Below are 27485 nucleotides of genomic sequence, written 5' to 3'. Positions count from 1 at the left end.
AATTCAGCTTTAAACGTGATCCCAGTCCAATCCAGTCCACTGATCATCCAATCTACACTGTTCCATCAGATATAGATCCAGGGCAAGGCTATTTTATCCAGTAAATAATTAGTTTCTTTAATGAATACAATCTTGTAATCCCATGTTTTCTCAAGCCTGTGTACGGCGTCCATGATGGCTGATGGAATAAGCATACCATGCCTGATTTCTCAAGCTGTGGTTCTGCTTTGCTTCAACCCTTGAATCTGTCCTTTTAAGTTTACTCTTGCTGTTACTAGATGATTTTATTCAACTCAGGAATGGCCTCTCGTAATGAAGGGGTAAAATATGGCTGTAACTAACCACTATAGTCCGAAGTGTATTTTGGAGAAAAAAAAAATCCTTCAACTTGATTCTCTGTTCTTCAACACCTCAAAAATTTCTTTTCATAACTTTTATCTAACACATCCCTTACCTAGTCTTTTCTCACTCTTCAGTATCCAGCCATATCTTGTCTTTCCTCATCTTTCAGCTACTTCGAACATTTACCTGCACTGCTTCCTACCTTGCCTATCCCCCTATCCACTCTTTCCTCTCTCTTCAAAACACTTCCTGACAATGGTTTCTGCATTCCCTACCCTTCATTCACTCTGTCCCCACTCTTCAACACCTCCTCATACTATTTCCCAACTCTCCTATCCCTCACCCTGTCTTTTCTCACTGCATAACATCATGAAACTTTCTTACTGCCTTCAGCCCAAGAGCATTATTTATATTTCATTCTTGCTACTGCTGTACAATTAAATTTAGCTTGGAAGAGCTTCCTAGGTATGAAGGGGTTAATCAAGGCTATATTTAATCCCTCCAGTTAGCAAAGTCTCTCCCAAGTAGAATACAATCAACTGGACGTAGTGAGAGAGAGAGAGTCCTCGGGCTGAAGCCAATAACACCCTGCAACACTTCCTCCTCACATCCTCCCCACCTCACCTAACTTTGCCCCTCCTCCCCAGCACCTCATCCACCACACCCCAAGCCTCAGCCTGCCATGTTGCCCTTAGCGCGGCACTTGATCATGGTGGCGCGGAGCTGGAACTGCTTGCGGGAGAGGGAGCGTACGTGGCGAAGGTACGTGTCCAGGTCAATCACCTCCCGTCGCAGGGCCTCACCCAGATAGTAGATGGCATCCTGGGTGGCTTGGTCCTCAGCGTATGCATTTAGCAACCTGGGGAGAAAGGAAGGCTTCATTAGGACTGGTTAAGCTGGCGTGAGGTATGACCAACCTGTAAACTGCACAATTACCTGCCCTAGAACCCTTACCAGCATGCAAAAGATGATAAAAATGTACTTTTATCATAATTCTGTATTGTTGTACTAACAGATATACAAACAGGGCATACGACTGGGGAAAAAAAAAAAAAAAAGTGCTGCTGTTTGCGTAAAGCTCCACAAGTGAGTAGGTGGGATATCAGACAAGCAAGACACGTTACTATCCTGCATGGCATCAAGGGTCAAACTAAGACACTACTGGGTGGCTGCGTAACAAAGAGAGGTCTATGACATACCAATGCATGCTTTTCTTGGTAATGGTGGGAAAACTTCAAGTGCAGCTGTCAAGGGCACAGCTGGACTTGTGGTTTGCACTCCAACTTCAGCAAGGTCAGATAAGGTATAGTACAACTCTGTCATGTTAGGTTATGTAAATTAGCTTCAACTAGATCTTATCTGGAGCCTCTGTGGTACAGTGGTAATGTGTGCATTTTCGTACACTGAAGAACGAGGGTTCGTGCCCCGCCAGGGTAATAAACTTTGGGAGAGTTCTTCAGGCCATGTACTGATTGGCGGACATAAGGGGTGCTGTGGTTGAACCAGCGTCACATACTATAAGTATGCTTGCACCCAGTTGGCTTGCGCGAGCCGATTTCACTTGGTTCACAGACTACACACACATCCAAAGCCACTCCAACACTACAATTACACTTACAAGTAACTGTTACCCTACATACAATCTCTATCAGACAGCCTACACCACTTGGTAGAGATACATTGGCTGTATTGTCCCCACTTCGGTCGGGATAGGCCGGTCCTGAAGTGGACACTCAAATGGTTGATGAGATCAGATGAGAGATGAGATCTTACCTGGTTAAGTGAGTTTTTCATTCATTCTTGTTACTGCCACACATAAACACACACACACACACACACACACACAAACAAAACAAGGAAGACCTCTAACCGTGAAGGGGTTTTAACCATGCTACATTAATCTCAACTGTTAAAACCATTCTTGTCTTATTCTTCCTATCACCAAACAATTTTATTTTTTTTAAAACCAATTCACGTTGAAGAAATAAATTACCCATCTTTATCATACTGGTGCTGGGGAGGGACGCCTTCATGTGGCGGCACCGATATAACCACGTCACTCAACTGCCTCATTATACAAATGCCCCTCAACTACTTCCCTATCCCCCAAATGGAGGATGGTGAACTGCATATCACCTTAAGCTGCTGTCCAGTGGGTTCATGTTTCAGATGAACCTGGGGCAAACTGCTACTACTAGTACTAGTACTACTACTACTGCTACTGTCAAACTTACTGTTTGTAGAGTGGGGCTGTGGTAGTAACAGCCTCGTCGACATCCAGTGGCTGTGTGGCTGAATTGAGACGTGCAACCAGGTCCTTCATCTCCTTCTCCCGCTCTCTCAACACTCGCACATTCTTGTCTAGTTCCGTCTGGGGAGAAATATTTGTCACTGATAGTACAGGATTTACTCAACAGTCCAGTACCTCCCTCACATTTGCTGTCCCTCACTTCATCCTAACCACTTCACTGCTATACAGTATTTTAAACATTTTACTATGTCCTATATAATAAGTGGTATGAAGTGTGTAAGTGATGTTTAAGCCTGGGGGTGGTGTCAAGACTCTTGGGTTTGAATGGTTACAAAATGAGAGTGTAGATCAATTAATTGGGCAGATGCTTGGTTAGTTTCTCCTTCTCATTTTGTTTTTCTTGTTCCCTCACCCCTAGCCTTAATTCTGTAAGGAGTGGCTATGGCTACAAACTAATCAACTCCATGTCATCATGTCCTCTGCCACTTGCCTATCCTCCCTCCAACTCACACCCCCCACCTCTCTCCATGGCATCCCTCCTGATGCAGCAATAAATGATGAAACAAGACATATATCGACCACTGCACTCTTTCTCTAATTCTGTGATAAGTCCCTCGAGATTTGCTTTGTCCTGAATCTAGTTCATTTGTTGCCACCTTAATGTGGACACTTCTAACTATCCATTTAAACATCTGACATTCTTTGCTCCTTCCTAAAGACAAGCCTTCATTACCATCTTGATCATACTCCAACTTTGATATTAGTCTCCCTGGGTTTAGTTTTGCAGTACCAAACTCAAATTCCTATACACAAAATTATTAACCTGCTCATACTGCAACTCTGATATCAGTTCCCACGATTTTTTTTCTGTACCATGCTCACATTCCTATACACAAAATTACTAAAATGTTCATGCTCAAGTTCTGCTATAAGCTCCTCAAATTTTGCCTTGCCCTGGTTCAACTTCATCTGCAAATGCCTCATGATGCAAATGTCTGAAATTCTTGGCTCCATCCAACAGATAATACCATCCACACATCCCTTCACATTAGTCTACTAACCTGTTCATGCTCCAATTTTGCGATTAGTCCCTCGAGTTTTACCGTGCCCTGGTTTAAGTCTCTCTGCTGCTGCTGCAAGACAGACAACTCGGCCTGCGCACCCCCTAAGCAATCCCTCAGCCTGTCCCGCACTTTGTCACTGACGGCCGAGACAAGCGACGCACGAATGTGTTCCTCGGTGATGGTCCCTGTGTTGCTGGCAGTCGTACCCTCCGTATTCGATGTCTAGGGGAAATGGAATGAGTTATTAACAATCTCTGGATCCTGGCACTAGATGCAATTCAATACGAGAGTTGGAACTGAATACAGGTTCAATACTAGAGTTATCTACACCATCAGAAGGTTATAATGTCTTCCACGATGATGGTCCCTGTCCTGATGATTGTCATAGCCTTTGTGTTGGATTTCTTCCAGGAAAGAAAATTACTAAGACTCAGGGTCCCACAACTCACTCTTGGCTAAATACAACTGAACAGTAGAGCTATCCAAACCATGGGTGGGTTACTGGTATGTTTCTCTGTGATGGTTCCTCTGTTGGGGTCATTCCCTCAGTACTGAGTGTCCAGGGGAAAGAAAAAGCATTTTTAACAATCTGACACAGCTGGAAGTGGATTGGATTGCTGCAATGAAATTTTGAGGACAGACAAAGTATTTTTAATAACCTGATAATGCTGGGACCTGACTGAATTGCCAAACCAAATTTAGGTTAGAGAGTAACAATTTTTAACAACCTGACATGGGGGGGGGGCTGACTAGACTGCCAAAACAAACCTTCCCCCCCCACCCTCCATTTGATGTTAGCAGGACTAGACTGGAAATGGTCTGCTGGGCCAGAACCAAAAAGAGATAATATAACCAAACTATTTTTGTAGTCCTTAGTTTCCATGTCCCCCTTATGCCAAAATAAGCTGAAATTTCACTGGAGTTAATCCACCACCCTGGACTACTGGAACAATTTTACTGGAATTTGCCTAGACATACCGGTAGGCAATGAAATAAAATAAAGGTTCCAAACCCATGTCATGTTCTTTTCATAAATAATTAATTCATCCACTTCAATTTTCTGCCTGTTCTTTTGCTTTACCGTTCAACCCTCACTTACTTAAATACTCAAAATCATGTTCATCCACGTAGTTGCCCTACCATGCATCTTCCCACCTTCAAACTCATTTGCAGTTCCCCTTTTCACCACTTAACTGCTATCCTACACCTCTTTTTACCACTTTATATTGTACATCATTTTCACCACCCTATCCATATCCATTCTACACACTTGAACAAAGTCTTCTGAACATGGGTAATGCCTGAGCCTCTCACCAAGAGCAGCATATGTGGCACAAGAACTGCATCATGCACTACATCATCTACTTGGAAATACTATACTAACTAACCCCTTCAATCCAATGATGTACTTTTAATTACTTTATATCTCCTGATAAGCATATTTCAGCTAAGGGTAGACATTTTATTTAGCTAAGGATAGATATTTCAGACTTGGGAGGTCAGATGCAACCTTAATAAAGCCATTCAACATGACAGGGGTGCTGAAGAGGGGTGCCTTCGCATCAAGACACTGCTATAACTGGGTGATGGAGCTGCTCAGTTGTAAAAGTGACCCTCAATGCCTTCCCTATCCCCCAAATAAAGGATGGTGAGCTTCAGGAGGAGGGCATGCTCAGCCTGTAGTCCACCAGGTTTGTCTCAGCTGAAACTGGGGGCTACATGTACTACAACTACTACAACCATTACGAGAGGCCTTTCCCCAGCAGCAGCAAGAATAAACTAAAAAGGATGTCACCCAGATTCAAGGGGTCAAACACTATAACCTAACAACAGATGCTCAGCATCCACCTGTGTCACGTATAGTCTAACAACAAACACTCAGCACTGACACCAGACATTCAGCACCTGCCTGTGTCATGTATAATCTAACAACAAACACTCAGTTCTAACAAGACACACTAAGCACCCACCTGTGTCATGGGGTTGGATGTGGTGATCGGGTAGGGGGGATAATTCACACCAGAACTGTAGGATGGGGCATAGGTAGAGGGTGTGGAGTGGGAGGGAGGGTACACAGGGTAGGGGGTGCTGGAGGGGGGGTAACCAGCTGTGGTGGGGTAGGGGGGGTAGGCTGAGGATGTGGGTGGAGGCTGGGAGGTAGGGTATGGCAGGTTACCCCCTACTCTTGGCATGGGCATGTATCCTGTAATAAGAAATGGCATAATTAGTTTTAGCTTATATTTGTTTTTATCATACTTATAGGATACTCAAAACTCTCTCTCAACCACCTGACTGTTAGGACTTTTCTTCTTCTTCTTTTTTTTTTTTCTTTTTTTCCTGAACAATATGATCTTATTTAAAAAGGTAATTCCATAACTGATGCTCGAAGGACAAACATTCTAACAGAACAATGTCATCTGGTTTAGAAAAGGCGATTTTCAACACTTCCAGTCTACTTTGTAAAATAAAATCTTCACAATCTCTTCTGGCAGATGATATAATTTATGCTTCATTATTGCTGTTTTTGGATTATGCTATTTTGTACAGGGGGGAATTTCGGAAGGGTTAAAATATAGTTCCTTTAATACTAAGAGTCAAGTAAGACACTGAGTAAAACTGTCTGACTGTAACAAGAATAAAATGAATACAATGTCACCATACTAAAGGGATTAATAACAAATCTAGTGAATACTATTTTATATCCCCAGTCCTGATGCAGAAGAGGGATGTCTTCATGCTGCAGCATCAACATACCGGCAGATGGATGGCTCATCTGTCCAGCTATACGATTGTCCCTCAGCTCCCTCTTATTCCCCCAAATATGGATGGTGGGCTGCAGAGGAGGGACAACTTTGGCCTGCAGTCCACCAGGTTCACATTCAGATGAGCCTGGGGTTACAACTACTGCTACTGCCATTCCCAGTCCACAACCAAACCCTTATACTGTGGATACTCTACTTAATCCTCACAAAAACCATTTGACTACATTGCCACCTCAACTGCAAGTTCAGTCCCAGTACAGTCATTCCTCATTTCTCACAGTTACAGCTGTGCTGCTTATGGTTATTCGCAGATGAGCAAATCATCACAAAATACACAAATTTCAGGCGTACTTTGGAATGATTTTTAAAAATTTCTTGTTAACTGAAAATACACTTTAAACGAGCACCATCTAATGTCTGGTGATTGGGGGGGTACTAAAATGGGTTTTAGGGAATCACTGAGATAACTCTTTCACTGTGGAGACTTTCAGCTGGTCATTCAAAATTCACAGATTTTTTTATACATTATACGCAGGGGCGTCTGTTGCCTATGACTGCTGGTATTTCTCATGTGAACTAAATCTTGTGTGGTAAGCTTCAGTAAAAAGAAACCAATACCCCAACTGCAGTAAATCAGTTAAAAAGGTGCTTGTAGGTAGGAGGGTGTCAGTCCATAGATTCCAAACTATACATCAACATCTTGCTTCATCACAGAGTTATAAATCTCCTCAATCAGATGATGCATTCTTCATTTTATTCTTGTTACCTGCAGATACTTTATTTTGTTTAGGAGACACTGGATTGTAGTGGTCAGATATTGCCTACCTTATCCAGTACCCTTTGACTACAATAGGTCTCCCATAAGATAAATTGAGTCTTCTGGAGATAACAAGAATAAGGCAATAAAATACAGGGTGCTTCATATATAACACTCCTCTTTCACTCTGCTGGGTGATTTGTGTGTTGCAAGGATGGCTTTAGTATTACCAAGGTCTACTCTGCATTACTTATTAATTCCTACTCCCACAGCCAAACCCATGCCCAAACCAACAGACTGGGCCATCCCCACAACATACAATACGCCATCAGGAGAGTTTCTATACATTTTTCACACCAACCTGGCCCAGATTTGTCCCTTTCCTACTTTTTTTCTTTTCGATGTAGTTCCGTGGAAGAAAAAGACAGTCCTACGGCTCTGCATCCTTTCTATAACACTTCTCTGTTACTAGATCCATATTACAGAGTCAATCTACTGTTACAACTCAGTATTCCTGATGGAAAGATGGAAATTTTAGGCCAAGTTAGAGTGAAAAGAGTTGAGTATGAGGCTGTTTATGGACCATCCTGTACATTAGCAAAATCAAGAGGATATGGAAAAATCAGTGAAGCCTTTGATACTCCCAAACACTCCCTCAATGTGGCAGCTACGTTTGCTTCCCGGCTACATCACTTTCCCACGCTACTCTCACCTTGCCGTCTGGTGGTGTGGGGGGTGGCAATGGGTGCGTGTGAGGCTATCAGTGAGGGGGCCACACGCTCTAACACACTCAAAAGCTTCTTGTTCTGGCGAGCTGTTTTTACCCAGAATATTCATTGTATAAAGTACTCATGACACAATACAATTTTAGTTTTTCATTTCCAAGCCAGTAATCATTTATTTATTTTCTGTGTTTACAAGAAAGTGAGTAAATTTTGTGAGGGATGGCGCATTTTTTAAAGAAATCACTCTTTTGACAGTTCTACATCCTACTTTTACAAGGAGAAGAATAGCAACAACAATACCATACCAATAAAATAATGAACAGTGATCTACACCTGGGACTGGATAAATACAGAAAGGTCAGTGTGGTAATCTTGGATGAAATTCAATCACATCCTGAAGCCTCAGTTAATAAAGATGATACACACACACACACACACACATTGTTTACCTTTTACTCTGCTTAATACTATATGCTCAGTATAACATATAACCTAAATAATACTGTAACAGAGGGTGGTGGTATGGGTAACAGGAAGTGTCAAGTGAGAGTGGAAGAGTTACCATTAATACATCCTTTATGCAATCACTCACAGTATCACCACCTGGCTGGACCTTGCTAAATACTGTAAAAGTAATAATCAAGCACACCTGACTATCAATTCACCAGTTCAGAATTCCGTACACATAAAATATCAATTGTTCATGACTGTACTGTTAAACACAAAAGTCCATTAGCCTCTCCTCCCTCTCTTTCATTTCTGGATTCATATATGTTTGGATAAGACTTGGAGAAATTGGGTGATTCTGTAACAATGTCCACTAGGCCTCATTCAAGATCTATCTAGCCAGCAATGTAAGAGGTAAGAAAGGCATTAGGAGTTCTGTATTTTACTGTACATCAACAATTAACCCGTTGATTGCACAATTATCTTTATTCATCCCATCCTGTTGAGTGCAAAAAACGTAGGAAAAAGTTTTTTTGTTTTTGTTTTTGTTTATTATAAACTTGAAGATAAACATCCAGGGCATCATCTGGTGAAAAGAAAAAGATCTCTCTCTCTCCGTCTCTGCGTAAGGCCATGCAAAAGTTTATGTACGGGAGTAATGAAAAAAAAAAAAAAAAATCTTTTTATTACAAACGAAGATAAATATCCAGGGCATCATCTGGTGGAAAGAAAAAAATCTCTCTCTCCATCTTTGTGTAGCGCTGTGTGTAAGTTTGCACTAAGGTGGAGTAGTTAGCAATGATGCACGGCCAGCACAGCCTGAGCTGTGGCTCACAACGTGGTGCTACCCAGCCTGAGCTGTGGCTTGCAATCCATGGGTTAATGACACTGTTCTGTATTCATTGCTGTTTTAATCAAGATACATAATGTACTTTGACTCCTCCCACCTACAGATGGGGTCAGGTATGGTCTACAGAGCAAGAGAAAAGCTGACAGAAAGAGAATTAGTCATTGCCACAGCCTCATTCTTATTTTGATCACCAGGTAATAAACTGAATAAATTACTTGGCTGTGTCCACTGTTGCAAAAAGGTTTCATTATGGCATCCCTCCATGGCAATACTCCTAAGCCTTACCTGGTGGGTTTGTTGGGTAAGGTGTGGGGTACTGTGTGGCAGTAGGAGGAGGGGGAGGCTGGCTGGTCTTGGGTTTGGAGTAGACTGGAGGCATCTCATTGAACACCATGATCATTATCTGGATTAGGCCCACCAGGTCCGATGAATTCTGCAAAATGTTGAATGGATTGCCTAAGAGTGGAGTCTCATGGAAAAAAAAAAAAAAACAGCAGCAGTCTGGTGCAAATATTTAAAAAGGCAGTGTTCCTTTATTAGCTTTGTTCACTTGGTGCAGGAGAGGGATGCCTTAAAGTGGTGACACCAATATAACCGGGTGGCTTCACTGCCTGGTTTTACAAATGGCCCTCAAGCCCTTTCCCATCCTCTAAGAGAAGGATGGTGGGCTGCAGGAGGAGAACAACTGCAGCCTGTAGTTCACTGGGTTCATAGTTTTGATGAGCCTGGAGCTACAGCTACTATAACCTTGTTCATAATGGTCACTTTCTTTGCTGCAGTCTGCCAAAGCATCTCATTCAAGTACTCAAATCCTAAGGTCTCTTCTGCTAATTATTTCTGTTTTCTTTGATATGTCTGCAGGAGATAATCTCTTTGACCAAATACAGTACTTCCACCATACCATATTTTGTAATCAATACCACATTTTATAATTACACCAGTTCCTCCACCTCATCCTTTCACCTTCTACTTACACCAGTTCTTCCACTTTATCCATCCACATTACACCAGTCCCTCCACTACATCCCTTGGTTTTTGTCCATCGCACTTGTTTCAACTTACCACCTCAAATTTCTCCCCATCAAGTCAGCTATTCTATCCATCACACAAGTTTTCCACCTCACTGTACCAATATCTCATCCATGAAATCAACATTCCAACCCTAAATTTCCACTGATCACAACAACATTCTATTACAACTAACAAATGCATGAGATGTAGGCCACTCACCAAACTCCACTCATAAAAGTAAGCAAAACCACTCACCAAACTCCACTCACAATGATAGGCAAAACCACTCACCAAATTCCATTCATGAAGGTATGGGAGAAAGACCTTGCCATTCTGGTCAACATGACGCGAGGCCTTGATCAACATGTCCTGTGTGGGCTTGACGTACACCATGGGCGGAGAGAATGGGTGATTGTCCAGCAGCCAGATGCACACAGGGATGTTGTATGTGGAGCCTGGCGTGCCCACAGATCATGGTGAGGAGAGGCGGTGGGTTAGTTCTGGGGTTGGGTTAGGTTTGGGATGGGTAGGCTGGGTTGGGTTAGGTTAGGTTAGGTTAGGATATGACAAACAGCACAGGATAGGATAAGACAGGTCTGAATATGATAACAGAGGATACAACTGGCTACATTTGGAAAGAAGAAGAGAGGAAAGGAGAGAAGAGGTCTGAATAAGTTAAAGGATACGTTCAGTTGCACATGAATAGGATTGGAGAGGATGGGGTAGGATAAGATAGGACAGAATAGGTCTGAACAGGATAACACAGGACATGTTTGGGTGCATTAGGACTGCCGAGGAAAGGATAGGACGGGTTAGGTTAAGTCATGACAGGATTGGGTTAGACAGGGCACAACAGGACAGGATAGGATTAGATATGACTGGCTAGGTAGTGAAGGGTTAGGTAAAGCTGTGTTGAGAAGGATGACTGAGGAAGGGTGGTTTAGGATGCTGCAGGATACACTGAGATGGAAAAGACTGAGGTGGGCTAGGTATGGAAGTAAAATAACTTAGTTTGAATAGTTTGGACAGGTAAGACTATGAATGGCTGGTTATTGGGAGATATATGCTGAACTGGTTGCATTACAACTGAACAAGGCTGGAAGTGACAGGTTGGACAGGGCTGGACTGACACACTGACACTGGGCTGGGCAGGGCTGACTGAATGAAACAGACTGGACTGAGGGTGAATTAGGTTACAGGTGATGCCAGTTTTAGTATATTTTTGTTGCCACCAGATGATAGTACTCTGGTTAGTAAAGACAACTCCAACCCTTCCAGACTTAATAAAATCTTCAGGATATGGCAAGAATGAAATGAAGAGAGACATCCCCAGCCTCAATGAGTTACAAAAAGACAGAGTGATACATAAGGGGGGAAAATATGTAGGGAATACATAGGAAATTAAATTTATATCTAATCTTACATGAAAAAATTGCTCAGGCTATAATCCATGCATTATATCTCTTATTATAGTACTGTACTGAAGGAAAACTGACTTACTATAGAGTACAGTACTGCACCTGTATTTACAAATCTCTTAAACCTATTACAGTACTTAACACCTAAGCCCAGGTGACATCCTTTTTATTTTATCCTTGTTGCAACCAAAAGATTTATTTGATTCAGAAATGTTTCTTGCATTCTAAAGGGTTAATCATTGATGCATTGAACCCCTCCAGTTTGAAAATTCTATCCTACACTGAACAAAATCATCTTGAGATGACACAAATAAAATGAAAAAGATGTACCTGAGCTCAATAGATTAAATGCAATGATTTAATATGAATATCACACATACTGCATACCAAGGTTAGAAAGACAGTCAGCAAAAAGGCAATATACGCACACCCTTAACCCCTTCAGTATGATGACATCTTTCACTATTTTTGAAGGTGTTACATGATAAAAAGCTTAGGAACAGACCTCTCGTACTACAGGGGTTATAGGAAGCAGTTTCTGACCCTTTTTCATTATGAGAGGTCCTTCCAAAGGTGAATAAATCATTTGAAGATAAGATGAAGCAATATAAAAGACATCCTCAAACTGAAAAGGTAAAAAAAAAAAAAAAAAAAAAAAAAAAAATGGGAGAAGATAATCAGTATTTCCACCTCAATGTAACTCCCACATTGTATAAAATACACCACTAATTTAATAAGCAAGGATTATAGTGAAGATCATCGGATTAATACAGAAGTTATTAATCTCTTCAATACCATGGTTATACAGTGATTTTGGTAGCATAATTTCTTTCTTACTAAATCTACTTGTGCTCATACCTACAGATATTTGTTAGACATAATTTGTAGTCACAATTAAGTGAAAAACTTTATTAATCTCGGCTGTATTCCTCAAGAAGCAGGGAGTGATTTAAGCTTCTTCTTTTTTTTTTTAAGGAATTAACTGATATGTGAGTTGCTCTGAGATGGTAATGATAACATTCTCCACGACATTTGAAACACACACAACACCACAATGCACGAAAAGCCAAGCCACAGCCAAGAAGTAACAGAGGCTTGTGCACTGGTTAGGAATTAGCAAATGGGGGAGAAATGATGAGAGGAAGGAGCAGCATTAACAAAACCAACTGTTAGGAAAAAGGACAACCCAGAAGTGAATGTCACTGCCTTAACTCTTTGAACAATAGCACATTTTCTTGTTTTATATCTGCCACCAACAGACGATTTTATTTAACTTAGGCCACAACTGCAGTAGTGAATGGAATAATGAAGGCTTTATCTAACCTCTCCAGTTCAAAGAGGCTGTTATAAGGTGAGGAAAATTGTCAGAAAGTGGGAAAAATAACCTAAAAAATATATGGCATCTGAGCAAAGGGTTAAAAATATGAATCTACTAAGATTAAGCCACTCTCTCAGAAAAGGAAAAGAAAACATCGAGAAGCAAGCATGAGGGAAAAAAATACAAAAATGTGACGTGTGCATGGATCAAAATTATAAGCAAAAACAAAAGCAAGAGAAAATGAAAAACAAGCCTAAACAACAAAACAATAAGAAGAAGAAAACAAGAGGGAGAAAATGTAAAGCAAGCATGAACAATGATTAAGAGAGAAAGGAAGCAAGACAAAATGAAGAAAGCAAGGATACACACACAAAAAAAAAAAAAAAAAAAAAAATCAAGAAATGCAAGCACAAAGATTAACTGACAAAAAACAAGCATTTATCCCTAGCCACCAAGAGACTATAATCCCCCAAACCACCTATTTCATGTCCATGCATAAACATACAAGCGGAGAAGAATATATGTCAAGCAAACATGGGTGTAAAGGCATATGCTGTATGCAGAATTTAGCTAGCACCTCTTTCAAAGCACTGACAAATCGCTGTTCTTGAACCGCTTAAAAAACAGGACAGGGGGGAGTAAGCAAGCAGTAAGCACAGGCATAAATCTAAATGGGTAAAATGATGAAGGCATGGTACTCCCACCCAACTAAGAACTAATTACTACTCTTAAAGAAGCAACAATGCAGCAAGTACACAGACAGGCAATGTGTATGAAACCCAGATACATATGTGCAAAAATAAATACAAGCACTTCCACAGCAAACATGGGTCTCATAAAGTAAACCACCAATCTGTAAGCAAAATATAAAGGAAAAGACAAAATTCTACGGAAAATAAGTGAGTGATCAAACAACCATTAAAAAAATAAAAAGGAAACTTAACTATCTGACCAAACCCCCAACAGACCATTATTCTGCATTCCACTAAACTTCAGGCAAAGAAACATACAGGGTGCAATGGCAGGCAGGCAACTAAAATACAAACACTAGACAGTAAAGCCTCTGTACTCTTTTTAAACATGGTGGCTGCATTGGATTCTCTTCAGCTGAATGAAACTGTCACAGGCTAGTTGGAATCAAACATAAAGGCGGAAACTTTTTACTTTTATTTTATTTACAAATTTGTTAAAGTGGGTTTCCTAGATTTAAAATAAAAATAATCTAGTGTTACCCAGAACAAAATATCTTCAAATATCATGGGCAAATGGTTGTCCGAATAATCAGTGAGCATAATTTTAACTCAATGATAAAACTCAAATTAATTAAGGCTTTACTGTGCAGTACCTGTGTACAGCAGAAGTATCTATGAGTGTTACCTATGATTACAAAAATATCAGTTTTATTCCAAGCTCTGACACTCATTTTCAGCACCTACTCATGTGGACATTGACACTTTTGGGCTATAATAAAATCGGTTAAATAAAGTTTGCTTGGCTTAATGATATTACCACAACTCAAATGCCAGTTAATTTTATCAGAATAAAAGTATACCCATCTTTACAATATAAATCTTCTTCAGCCAAAGAAAGGTTAAAATTAATTATCAAAATTAATCTAACTTGTATGTAAAGGAAATAAGTTACAAGGTCAAGGAAAATTATATTAATCAACAAGTGACTGACTGATGATACTTTTGTAAATCTGAAAACCAGACCAGCAGACTATCTACTTTATCCCCTTCAGCAACTTGATGTCTTGCAAGCATTTTACTTCTGCTAATGCCACACTATTATATTCAGCTTTGGAGAGACGTTTCATACTGGAGGGGCTACACAAAGCCTTCACTATCCCTTCAATATTATGGTATCTTCAAAATTAAATACCATCATGAACAGAGTAATAAAGGCCATCATACTGAAAGGTTAATACACAATGTCAAATAGATCTAACATTCTCTCACAGTTCTGGTACCAAGACCTTAAGCAGTACTGAACTGACAATCCAACTTTAAAAAGCGGAGTGAGATAGGCAAGCAATTGAACATCAGAAGCCACGAGAACGAGACAGTTCCAAGCCAAGCAATTCACACCTATAGCATTACTCAGATGATGAAGAGACGTATAACTACTTAATATATTCTTGGCCTAATGAATAAATGAGAATACAGCTTAAGAGGTACAGTAACTGGCAGAAGTACTGGTGATAGCTTGCAACTCAACCTTAAGTTGCATGGGCAAAACACACTGCTCGACATTCCAACTCCAGCACTGAAATAGCACACTAATGAGTAAAATAAAAAAAAAGTAGCAGCTAATTCAACACAATGTACTATCAACAACAAATGAGCCAAGCTTCCTCTTGTATTTTTCCCCCCATGGACTCTAGATAACAGTCTCTTGAATACAGAACAAAAGACTGGCAATGTTAATTTGTGGCCATGAAGGCATTGGTGTCAGTTGTTACTGATTCACAAAACTGATTTTCAAGTCCCTAAAATGAGGAGCATTAAGTGAGGAGCATATGGGGTGATGGACTTTTGCTGCCAATAGTACGTTGCCCCTCAAATGCCCTGCAAAGCCCAAAGTAATCGGCACCCGATCTGTGCAAACTGGGTGCGCTACTTGTGAAACTGTGCGCTCATGCAAAACAAAGGCAACTGTGTGGGGTGTGCTACGCTTTGGAACACACAAAAGTGATGTACTCTATGATCATAATTAGTGCTCAGTTAAGAACAGAGGAAAAAGGGGAAACACATGACTTAAGCGCTTGCCATTTGAAGAGGGGAAGAACAGCCCAAGTAAGAGGCTCTCTCTCTCTTTTTTCTTTTTTCCTTTCTTTTTCAAGATCCAATTTTTCTTTTTTGTCTCTCAGCATGGAGATATAATTGCATAATCTCTGGGCCAAATTTCACTTTCTCAACAATTTCAATAATATATTTGCTTTCCAATTGTTCTGTACCACCAATAATAAAAAATAAAAAAAAAGGCAATAAAAATTTCAGTTTCAAGTTATTTAGGATTGTAATACGGTACAGTACTACAAATTAAAAAAAATAATTCTCTTCAAGCAATTTACTATTTCATTCAATTAGGGTATGAGCTGAAATGTATTAGTTAAGTTTCATGCAGAAGCTAGAGCCCAAAAATACTCTCAAGCAGGTGTAAACACTACTATATAAAAACGTCAGTAAAAACAGATATCCCAGACAAACTGTACACAGTAAAACTTCCATTATCCGAAGAGTATGCATAAAAAATTCCTCCAGGAAACCTCCTCTCAGCACTGGCAAAGGGATGTTTGGTGGGGTTTTATCTGAGGGTATTTTCTCCAATTCATGTCCTCCAAAGATCATAGCATCTTATTCTAGTTCTCCCCACCTGACAACTACACGGGATATTCGGTGCAAGAACACAGGATACTGAGGCAAGATAATGATAATGACTACCATTACTGCAATGCTTTTACAGAAATACAGTAATGTACTCTACTGTTTTCTCTTTGAGTAGTTGCTGCAACTATTATGAACACCTCAGTGAAAATACCTAATCTCAAATACATAATCCAACAAGAGTTGTTCCTGGATGGCGTTGGAAAACACCACCAAGCCTACCACAAGTCTTATCACATGGCCATCATCATTATATCAAGTCTCACAGCTACTGAGCATATTGTTTGGATCACGTATTGTAATAAATCAATATACTAAATCAAGCTATCCTGAGAACAATAAGTAGTCACAAAATTATGCAGTAAGCAAATGCAATCATTCTGCAACTTCACCATCCACCTACACGTCATTCATCCCTAATCTGTTCCTTCAGTAGAGTCGAGGCCTGGGGGGTAGCCTACTCAGTCCAGACACTCAAGCTGAGCAATAATTTCCAACTCCTTCTCAAATTCAGACCCAAATGGGCTATATTTGGTGTGAGTATCTAGACTTAACAAACCACTACAAAAGTTTTAATTCCAACAATCAACACTTTCCCTGTGTTCAAAATTCATTAGATTAAGCCTCTTAGATTATAAGCACCATATACATTGTTCTTCTTCTTTTTTGTCCTAGATTACCCAAATTTGCACTAAGAATTGTATTATACATTAGACCAATCAATCCCACCTTACCCATTAAATTCTATGAAAGCAACAGTTCAGGAAATTATCACCCATGAACATGCCTAAAATTATGCTGATTAGTTGCCTACAATCTCGGTCTTTGGTTAGAAGCCATGCAGGGAAGATAAATGAGCTTGCATAGATTCCCAGACTTGGAAGGATGATAAATATGTTGAGTACAGCCGTTAGTATTGCTGCTAGAGGTAAGCTAGAAAAAAAAGCTCATTGGCATATTGTACTGGATATGAAAAGAAACAATTTGTGGGGAAAGGGGTAGAAAAGTATACACCATTCTGACTGAAAAATCCAGTTATATATTTAAAAAAAAATAATAATAACAAAAATAAATAAATAATGGAGAACTAGGAAAAAAGGCACAATCACTTTGAAAATTATTTAGTGATGTGAAGTCAGTCCAAAATGTCAAACCAAAATCTGGAAATGTAAAACCAATGAACCATCAGAATCTGAGTCTGGTTGTGACAAAGAAGTGATGACAGTTACATACATGCCTTGGTGGATACATACATGCCTTGGTGGAATATATCATGCTTCACTGATAACTAGTCTACCAGTCATGTACCCTGACTGAAATTGTATGTAATCCGTAAAAAAGCAACAGGACATGAATAAATATAGCAAATATATGCAACACTTGTGTTTGTCAAGAACAGTTTGCATTAGTTATACACATCTATCCATTAATTTGCCACTTTACTACTGTATCTCAAAAAGTAAATAAATAAAAAAATAAATAAATAAATAAAAGTATCATGGCTTTCTCCAAATAACAAATACACTGTATGCAATATGAGGTTTGGTTAAGCAGTGTGTGAAGTGGTTACATACATCTATTCAGTAAAACTCAATTTGACAATCAGAAAAATAGAAAATAAGTTAAATATCAATTTAAAAGTACTGCATTACGGCTTCTTTCAGTATGCTTGTACCTCCTCCATACAGTAATATTTGGGTTGCCACTCCTCAGGGATTAACCTCTTCACTATGGTATATAAAGGTTATGTCATATTTTATTCTTGCTATTACTGTTTTTACCTTGAGACTGACTGTCCAAACTGGACGGGTTAGCTACAGCCTTCATTAACCCCTTCATTACTAAGGTGTTCTATATATATTAATGAAATCACCAGGCAGCAGCTAAAATTCAGTTTTAAAAAAATGATATCCATATGTAATAGTTGTAGCAACAGGTTCAACTGAAATGTGAATCTGGTGGAATGCAGGTTGATGCTGCCCTCATCCTGCAGTCCACCATCCTCCTTCTGGGGGATGGGGAGGGAAGGAAGAGATATTTGGATAACCAGGCAGAGTAGCTGCCCAACTGAAGATAACAGTGCTACCACATGAAGGTGTCCCTCTCCAGCACCACGTCCCTAGGCTGATGGGGTTAGCATTGGACAAAAGGTACCTAGCAGATTCAACTGATGGTATCAACAGAACTTACACCAAACCAGCTCGACTATGCCTATGACCAGTGCACTTCTGCATTTATTAACCATTTCAGCTGGGGACCCCACCCCACCCTTTTTTTTTAAGTCTTGCTACAACCAGACAAATTAGCTGTGGGGATATCTTTCAATGGGAAGAAGAATAACAGACATGAATATTCATTTCTTTCCTTGGGTTATACAGCATACAACACTCTATATATTATTAGCCCCTTTCAATGAAGTGTTAGCTGGGCTGTGCAAAACCATCTGTGGTAAGAAGAAAAAACTAAGATGTCACTGTACTGAAACAATCAATGATTATTCTTCCTCATCTCTTCAGTAATCAAGGATCCCTTGAGGTGACCAATCTGGCAGTAGCAATACCCAATTAAACTTCATCACAGAATCAAAGAAGTTTAATTTACACATCAAAATACTGTACTACAGAAAAGGCAAGGAGGTCATGATGTTTCAAAGCTTTACTGGTCAAAGGGTTACATTTCTACATCCAGTTTCTCTATGGTAAGTCCTTGGTGTGAAATTGGGGTAAAGAGGGTAGCACTTGTTGGTCATGCAATGTTAGGAGCTGGGGTTGCTATACAGAAGGTTTGGAAGGTCTACATGTACAGTACATCCAGAGATCATGAGCATCTCAGAATGTGGAGAGGGTCATGCGGTTATTACTGTTGGATTAGCATTGAGCACTAAGTAAGTAGATTTGTCTGTTACGACATAAGGGTCATTGGTATGGTTTGCTCTTCTAAATTCATTACTTAGTAAACACATGAAAGGAGAGCTTATCATGACAACTTTTTATTTTTTTGATAAATTCACTGCTTGAAGAAGGCACTAGTTTTAACAGCATACTCTCTATAAGCTTTCACTCTGGATTTTGACCAATATTATGTAAACAGGAAGTACTAAATTCCTTTACCAATAATTAATGCTGTACATCTGTTATTGCAACTGCAGTATGCTGATTCTCAATACTAAAGCTCTCAACAGTACTGTATTCAAATAAAGGTACGGTAGCAAATGAATAATCAGCTGAGATAAACTAATTCATGAGCTTTATAATACATGAAGTTACATCTCTCCTTCAACTATTACTCTCATCTTAGTTTCCATTCAAAGGTCTCCTGGGAAACAGCAAACCAGGAGCCAACCTAGCCTGCACCTCCCCTACTACTTACACCCCTCGGTAGCCACACCCCACACACCCTACCTTTGTACGTGACGGGGATTGTACCCTCCAGACACAGCAAGAGGCGAGAGTTGCCACTGAGGAACACTTGCCGGAGAAATGGACAACAGAGGAGACAGGGGGGGAGAAAAAAACAAAAAAGTAAAGTTGCAGTGTGGTGGCTTCTTTTGGCTTGACATACACACGTACATGGTATGTCAGGAACACTGGCAGGTTTTTAAATTTCCCCCCTCATTTCACGCCTGATTGTTTTACCGCATTCCTTGCATATCTAAAGAGATGAAACATGACTCTTACAAGATTTTACAAATCTTGGTAATGTAAGATCAATCTCCACAGCATGCAAGGGATGGAAAACAATCCCTATGCATCCTAAAAGCTGCACTGATCCACAAAATGGAACCATTAATGACATGGTTGCTCTCTGTGCTTCAGTTATTGGATGTCATACCTTACTACCAAAAAAATAAATAAATAATACCATAAATAAAAATAATAATAATAATTAAATACATAAATGAACTGCCAGCATTCCTGATTACCTGGCATGTTGGTGTACACAATCAGGATTATGTAGAGTAGGGCAGACGAGCAACATCTGAAGGCAGTGTAAAATAAGTGAACATATCCCCTAGCTACATGAACAATGCCATGTTTTCAATGTCAGGTCATGGATGCAACTTATAAGAATGGCAAATAAAATGTGACTGGATTAAAACACAAAATTTGCCATCCCTTGCAATTAACATTAAAAAATATATACAGTATATAAGAAAGATCCATTAAGAAGAAACCAAAAAACTGATATAAAAATGGCCTTGGGATAACACAACACCATAATAAACTGCCTTCACACCTACTACGCTCGCCCTACAACAAAGTCCACTGAGGCTCGAGTTGGGCTGACAGTGCGGCAAACTACAAACAAAACTTTTACGCAAACACAGCAATGGTTCACCAGCCCGGGCTCTCTGCACCTCCTACTCCATTTAGTCATAAGTCCCTGTGGCATTAGGGGGACAGGGCAGACATTTTGGTTCCACATCCACTCAGCTGGCCAAGGTTTCTTCTGTGCCAGTTATGCTATAAGTCATTATGTAAGCCAATGGAAGAAACAATGTACTTCTGATAAATTCCATGCTAATATACAGTAAACAATGTAACCCAGATTCATCCTATGACAATTTGCAAAACAAATTAAAATGGTAAAGCTATGGAGAAAACCCAGTCCAACTTAACCTTTTTATTTTGTTTTCTATTTTCGTTGCATTGGATGTACTTGGTCATTTTACTCAGGCTATATCCAGACCGTTCTATTCAGCTGAGGGAATTTCAAGCAGTGTAAAGGTTAATCAAGATAATTTTCCAACTCTCTGATTACCAGAATTCTCCTCAGCTGAAAAAACGGTCTTCTTGCAGCCGAATAAGATAAGTTCAGAATGAATAAGGGTTCACAAGAAGCTGCACCATTTACCTGGTAACTTTTACACACCTGTTTCTGAAACATCCTGAATCATATGAACTGCACTGTGGGGCATTACCAAACAGTGCTGGTACATTAAAAGCAAATATACCGCTGCCTCTGATCCATCATCCACATAAGATACGGATAAAACAGAACAGACTAAAATGGACATAATAAACTAAGAAGGTCAAACCAGGACACTATAATGGACAAAACAGAACAGACTAAGACAGTCAAAACATATTAGACTATAATGGACAAACCAAAAGACTAATATGGACAAAACAGAACTGAGTAAGATGGACAAAACAATAAATTAAGGTGGACAAAACAACACAAACATACACCACTAAAAAAGCACGAGAATGGACACAAAAGAGAACAGAACGGCAGACAAGATCGGGATGCAAGTGAAACAGTATGTGTAAAAGCAAAACAGTATTAGTAAATTGTACGTCTTCTACATAAACAAGCTTCTGATAAACCTAAAATTATATACCGTGGCAAGGTGAGATTCGGAACCAATATGTCCACTCTGTCCAGCCTTACACTGCAAGGGTCTCTATGTACACTTGCCTAAGATGGCCTAGCGTGCCGCCTCACCTTTGTATCGAACTGGTATTGTTCCCTCTAGGTTCAATAGTTCCCGGTCGTTGCCATCATTAAAGACTATAAAAGCAAAGGGTAAAACAATGCATATATGAAAAGGAGAAATACTGTATTGTGGGGAAAAATAAATTATGCTGTATAAAAATGAATGGGTTAATGTATAAATAATTCAAACAGACAAACATTTCAATAATCAAAACAGCATGAAAAGCAATTATACTGCATCTAAACTAAACTTAACCCCTTCAGTCTCAAATGACCTTTCTTAGTTCAATAAAACATAATGTTAGCAAGGACAACATACAGTGGATGGCATGTTGAAGACAACGACAGCAATAGCTTTGACTTCCTTCATGATGCAGGCCCTGTTCTTGCTGTATACAATAATTTCTAGCACCCCTACCTCACCAATTTCATTCTATACATGTTGCACTAATGATACACTGTGTTATCTGTGTTATCTACACCAATATGGCCATCAATATGCCGCTGGAGAGGGATGCCTTTGTGTGGTGGCATTGATATAACTGGGCTGTGGAGCTGCCCGGTTATACAAACATCCCTCAACTCCCTCCCTATCCCCCCAAAAGAGGATGGTGAACTGCAGGATAATGGCAACTTGAGCCTTCAGTCCACTGAGTTCACATTTCAGATGAACCTAGGGCTGTAACTACTTCTGTTACTATTACACTGATAAAGGCATAATCTACAGATTGTATATACCAAGACGTAATGTGTATGACATATAATTATGAAGCGTGTATGTATAGAAAGGTGTGCCTGTGAAACTAAGTCAGGGTTGCTGGGACCTGAATGATGAATGAGTGAGTGGGTGGCCTATTTCACTGGGCATGACACTGATTAACTGCCTAACTATCATGTCTTTCTTTTCACTGCTTTCTTGATTATACCTATGATGATGATGACAACAATGATGATAATATAGATGATGAAATATGCAAAATAAACTGCTTAGGAAGAGGTGCTAGGAAGCCACCATAGCCATCAATAAGAGGACCAAAAGAAACTCATCTGGAGGTATGGTAGTCAGAAAAAAACTATAAAAGCTGACACTGTCCTGAAGGGGTTATCATTTCTTGGACACAACACAGGTAATAATGTAATGTGGGGAAAATTAAATATAGTATACTGCACTGTAATACCTCAAAATTAAATGGCTGCTGCTTAAATAACACAGTATACAGCTAAAGTAATCAATAATAATCTACTGCATGAAAGTAATATACTCATCAAATTTTAAATGAATAATTTACGGATACAAATGGTAATACCAAATAGTAAAAGAACAATAACTAAAAGCCATATCATGATCAATAGGCTATGAAATTAATTAACAGTATATCAATGGGCAACTGCTTCATTATTCCAAATAATAATGCAATGCTTGAATGAAAACTAACTGAAATGATAAAAACCACTAACTATAATATCAATGGTTAGGACTTTTACCCATGAAAATTAAATATTCTAAGGAGGAATAATAGCAAATAAACTTCAAGTGAGTAACAAGACTCTGGCTACTGTAAAGAAATAATTCTTATATACATGACTAGACTCTGACACTTGAATATGAAGGTTTACCTGTAATACATAAAAGGCTTTAAAAACAACACTGATCCAACATCTTTCCACTTCTCCTATACTTAAATAGGCAATACAGCTAATCACAGACAGCCACTGCAAATCATTTATATGCTATTTACTCTAACCTGGCCTAAAACTGCTATTTTTCCACTCTGAACGCTGGGTTCTAAAAATGGAATAACCCTAGAATGTGTTGACGGCCACCAAGAAGTGCTGTGGAAAGGATGTAGAGCCATAGTATTGTCTTATTCTGTCATTAATCTTCATGAAACAAGCTGCAAAAGGAAAAAAATCTACGCCGAAGTTAACGTAAAACAACTAGCTATAGTTAATCTGTCTTATGCTACTGGTATTTTTCTGTCCTAAATAATTTTGAAAACAGAGCCAAAAAATCTAATGCCTGGAACAAGGGCCTAGGTATAAGAGGTTAATCCTAAAAAACATGCAACAGTTATTACTGGTTAACTAGGTTAAATTTAATATGTTTTCTTTCAAGACATACTGTATAAAATGTTAAGGAAGAATATTAACCCATGAACCTATGGCAGTCATACTTAACTTTAACTGTGCTTTCCCATTAATGATTTGAAATGCTAACTTACTAAGGTTGTATTACCTTGTATACACACTATTGTAAACCAATCTGCACATACAGTACATGGAAGTGCCGAATTAATATAATGAAATCACGAAAGAAAAACCTAGATATATGTATTCATATTAAGCATAATAATTTGGATTTATGGAAGGAAAACTTGGACCTCTACTGATGTCAACTGAAGTTTTAAGTTTACTAAACAGACTGATATGGCTACTCTTTACAGTGCTACATTATTATGACTGAATATCTCAACTAAACATATGCCTCTGATATGTACATAATGGTACTGCAATGATCAGTAAATCTGGCCACAAAAGAGGTTCATTATATTGGAAAAACATCAATTGATGTTGCCTGACCAAACTTAATTAACAAGTAAGTAACAAATAGGCCTACTCTGCCTCTAACCAACTTAACTGGTTTCTCCTTATCCAATTCAAACTTCATTATTCCAACCTACTACAATACTAGAGGCAACTGTAACCTAGCAAATCCAAACCTAAATTCATGCAGCCTAATCAGGGATATCCTACCCTCGAATCTTAATCCAACCTAAACATGTTATCTGAAGCTGAAAAGAAAATAATATTGCTTGTAGTTCAAAGTATTCAGCCTAACTTAGTCAAACTACACCAGCTCTAACCTGTCGGTCAAGCTTCCTTACCCCCTTCAATCCAAGAACATATTTTTCATTAGCTTTCTGTTGTTACCAGACTACATGTATTTTATTTAGCTTATGAAAGTACCTAAGCAGTGAATGGGTTAATCTATGATAGCACTTAAAGGTCTCCAATTCAAAATCTCTCATTTGCTGAATGAAAGTCATCTGGAGATGGTAAAAATAAACTAAAAATAAAGCAATCTTAGTGAGGGTGTTAAATCCAAAACAAAGATAAACTCTGCCACTTTCTGAGCACGAGGAAACAAAAATCACAGCCTACCATATCTGTCGAGCTTGGGGGCAAGTCCACGGTAGTTGTGTAGTGCCGTCATCACATCCATCTTCGTCTTGTCTGCATTTTGGTACTGCAAGGAATTAACAGTGTCAGACCAGAGTGTGAGATACAGGAAAATAAATTCATAAACCACTACAATGTTCTGATACAGGTATGTTAACGTTTTCAATATAATAGTCCCTTCATTACTTTAGTCTAGCTAGCACTGTATACCAAACTGTACTGTAATGCTTCTCACCTCATGGTGATGGGGACTTATGAAGGCTATAACTGACTCAAACATTTAGTAAGTCTCTCAAAACTAGTATAACCTTATTTAGTAGCAGCAAGAGTACAGGGACTAAACCTGACTTCAAGGATTTTGCTCATAACAAGAGTCACTTGATGTGTATTCATGTAATTTTTTCTCTTTTCAATGATTCTGCACTCTGTGCTTCATTCCAGATCTAGGATTACATTCAGTGATATTCCACTGGACTGGCTGTAAGGTCATGTAGTATCAGCAGCTGAAATCCTGACAGTTCTCCTTCCTCTCTCTTCCCACGGACTTGAAAATCAGTCTGATGATTCTGCAGCAACTTGCACTGGTGACTTTACTTGGCTAAAGAAAAGTGTAATTTACGTTGGTACTGCAGATTTGTCATACTGATTTATCAAAGTCCATGGAGATATACAAACAGGAAAGGCAACAGGACATTCACTGTCAGTACCAAAGAACCAGACCTACCACAACCTACTACAATGATATACTGTAAATGAACTCCTAAAGTTGATAGATGCTTCATTCTGGTTACCATCATACCATTTTGTTAAGCTTTGCAGAGGCACCTACGACTGATGGAGTTAAAACCCCATATCAGTTCAAAATGCTTCCTTTTCTTTCAATAGCTCGTTTTCTCATTTCTGTAAAAATATAAGAGAGCTTCTATACAACAATACTGTACTGCACTGTTGTGGGATAACAAAAACGTGCAGAAAGTGAAAAGTGTAAATACTGGGGGTAGGGTTGCAAAAGGCAGACCAAAAAAGACCTGGGATGAGGACACAGAATGTGACCTTGGGGATGAGGCAATGAAAAGGGAGGCTGCCTGAGATCGAGCAACATGAAGGGCTGCCGCTAGGTGACCAAGGCTGATGCATGCAAGCTTGTTGGAGACTTTATAAATGAAACAATATAAAAAACTGACTGCCAAGCAGATACAATACCAGGTTTAAAATTACGTCTATCTATCTATTGCCAGATGCCTCAATCCCGTACAGGGTGGCCACAAACAAATCGCCTCCACATCGCCCTGTTCCATGCCATTTCACTGCCCTGCTGCCAACTCACACCCCCTCTCTCATATACTTTTCCACCCCTTAATAAGCTTGCATGTGAACCTCAACAAACAGATCTAACCTAACTAAGACAGTAGCATTTTTCAATCTTGGCTTTAGCTGCTTCTCCAGAATTTTGGTGTCATACTCGTAAAAGAATTATTGTGACGAAATATAATCCTCGTCATAATCTTCAACATCAAAAAGATAAAACTATACTATATTTTGTGTATATATCAACCATATTCAGAATCTGTATATCACATCTGCTTACACTCTCTTATAGAAATAATGTGGTACCGGTAGTGGCATGGGAAAAATGTTGCTTGCAAGGTCAACTTTTATGTGACATTAGGCACTTCACAGCACCTCTTCCTAAATTTAAAAAATATATTTGCACTCAACTACCTTCACAGTGCAGTGCCTCATATAACCTATAAAATGTCCACAAATCTGTTTCGTAAACTGTAAAATTGGGTGGCTATTGTACTGTACTGTAAATAAAATTGGGAAATAAATTACAGGTGAAAAAAATGACACACTGGTATTCATAGAAACTCCTATGACAATACAAATGTGAACAGCCAGGAGAAAATCTTGATTGATTTCCTCTTTATTATCAGAGTGTCTATCATTAACCCCATTTTCATGCTGCCAAACTTGCCACCAATCATGTCCCAGGAAACAGCAGGTTGTGACCAGCTGTGACCACTCAAATACCAGCAAGAAAATGCTGCTAGTGCTTTCTCTAGTTCAAGATCAACAATAGGAATGGTGCAATCTCTATAAGGAATGGTGCAATCTTTATATCACTGTGTGATAAGTTGCACTCATGTCACATACTCCATAATAATTGCAATATTATCAAAGAACAGGTAGGCCCTACAAACATGCAATAATTAAAAATAAACAATGACAGATACTGACTTCAACACTGCAACTAATAATCAATGAAGTACACACATTCCCAATTAAAATGCAATATTGTCCTGTCGGTCCTGGGCTTTAACTAATTCGGCATGAGGAAATAAAAGCCTGACCTATGCTTAGGACGTCACATGACACTACCTAGACATAAAGGATATTTTGTTCTCTAGCTGGATATTCCCCAAAATATATCCATCAATTTTCACTGATTCCTACATACAACTCTACAGTAATACAAACCCTATTTGACACTGCCTGGGCCACGATTTGTTCATAGTTCTGTAGAGACAT

The 27485-nt window shown here is 39.2% G+C and overlaps 1 protein-coding gene across 1 annotated transcript; it reads right to left on the bottom strand.

The window, feature by feature from the left end:
- Window positions 1-1007: 1007 nt before the first annotated feature.
- On the bottom strand, window positions 1008-27485 carry TSG101 (tumor susceptibility gene 101). Its single transcript, XM_080274369.1, has 9 exons — window positions 27435-27485; window positions 24936-25020; window positions 21783-21848; window positions 10501-10664; window positions 9484-9631; window positions 5628-5860; window positions 3655-3879; window positions 2577-2713; window positions 1008-1201 (listed from the first exon to the last, which is right to left on the bottom strand). Exons 1-9 carry the CDS (start codon window positions 27483-27485, stop codon window positions 1015-1017), a joined length of 1296 nt encoding a protein of 431 aa, XP_080130495.1. The 3' UTR covers window positions 1008-1014.

Source organism: Coenobita brevimanus, chromosome 57 (genome assembly GCF_032717465.1).
Source record: "Coenobita brevimanus isolate Jiangsu-jjx chromosome 57, ASM3271746v2, whole genome shotgun sequence".
Taxonomy (NCBI): domain Eukaryota; kingdom Metazoa; phylum Arthropoda; class Malacostraca; order Decapoda; family Coenobitidae; genus Coenobita; species Coenobita brevimanus.
This window is presented reverse-complemented; position numbering and strand designations above follow the sequence as displayed.

What these genes read in the sequence shown, in the direction of transcription:
- TSG101 (XM_080274369.1), bottom strand. Translation starts at nt 27,485, where the DNA reads ATGTCTCTACAGAACTATGAACAAATCGTGGCCCAGGCAGTGTCAAAT. An exon ending in AATACCAGTTCGATACAAAG is followed by an intron (nt 10,665 to 21,782) that starts GTGAGGCGGCAC and finishes TGGGCACGCCAG; the next exon opens with GCTCCACATACAACATCCCT. An exon ending in CATCCAACCCCATGACACAG is followed by an intron (nt 3,880 to 5,627) that starts GTGGGTGCTTAG and finishes CATTTCCCCTAG; the next exon opens with ACATCGAATACGGAGGGTAC.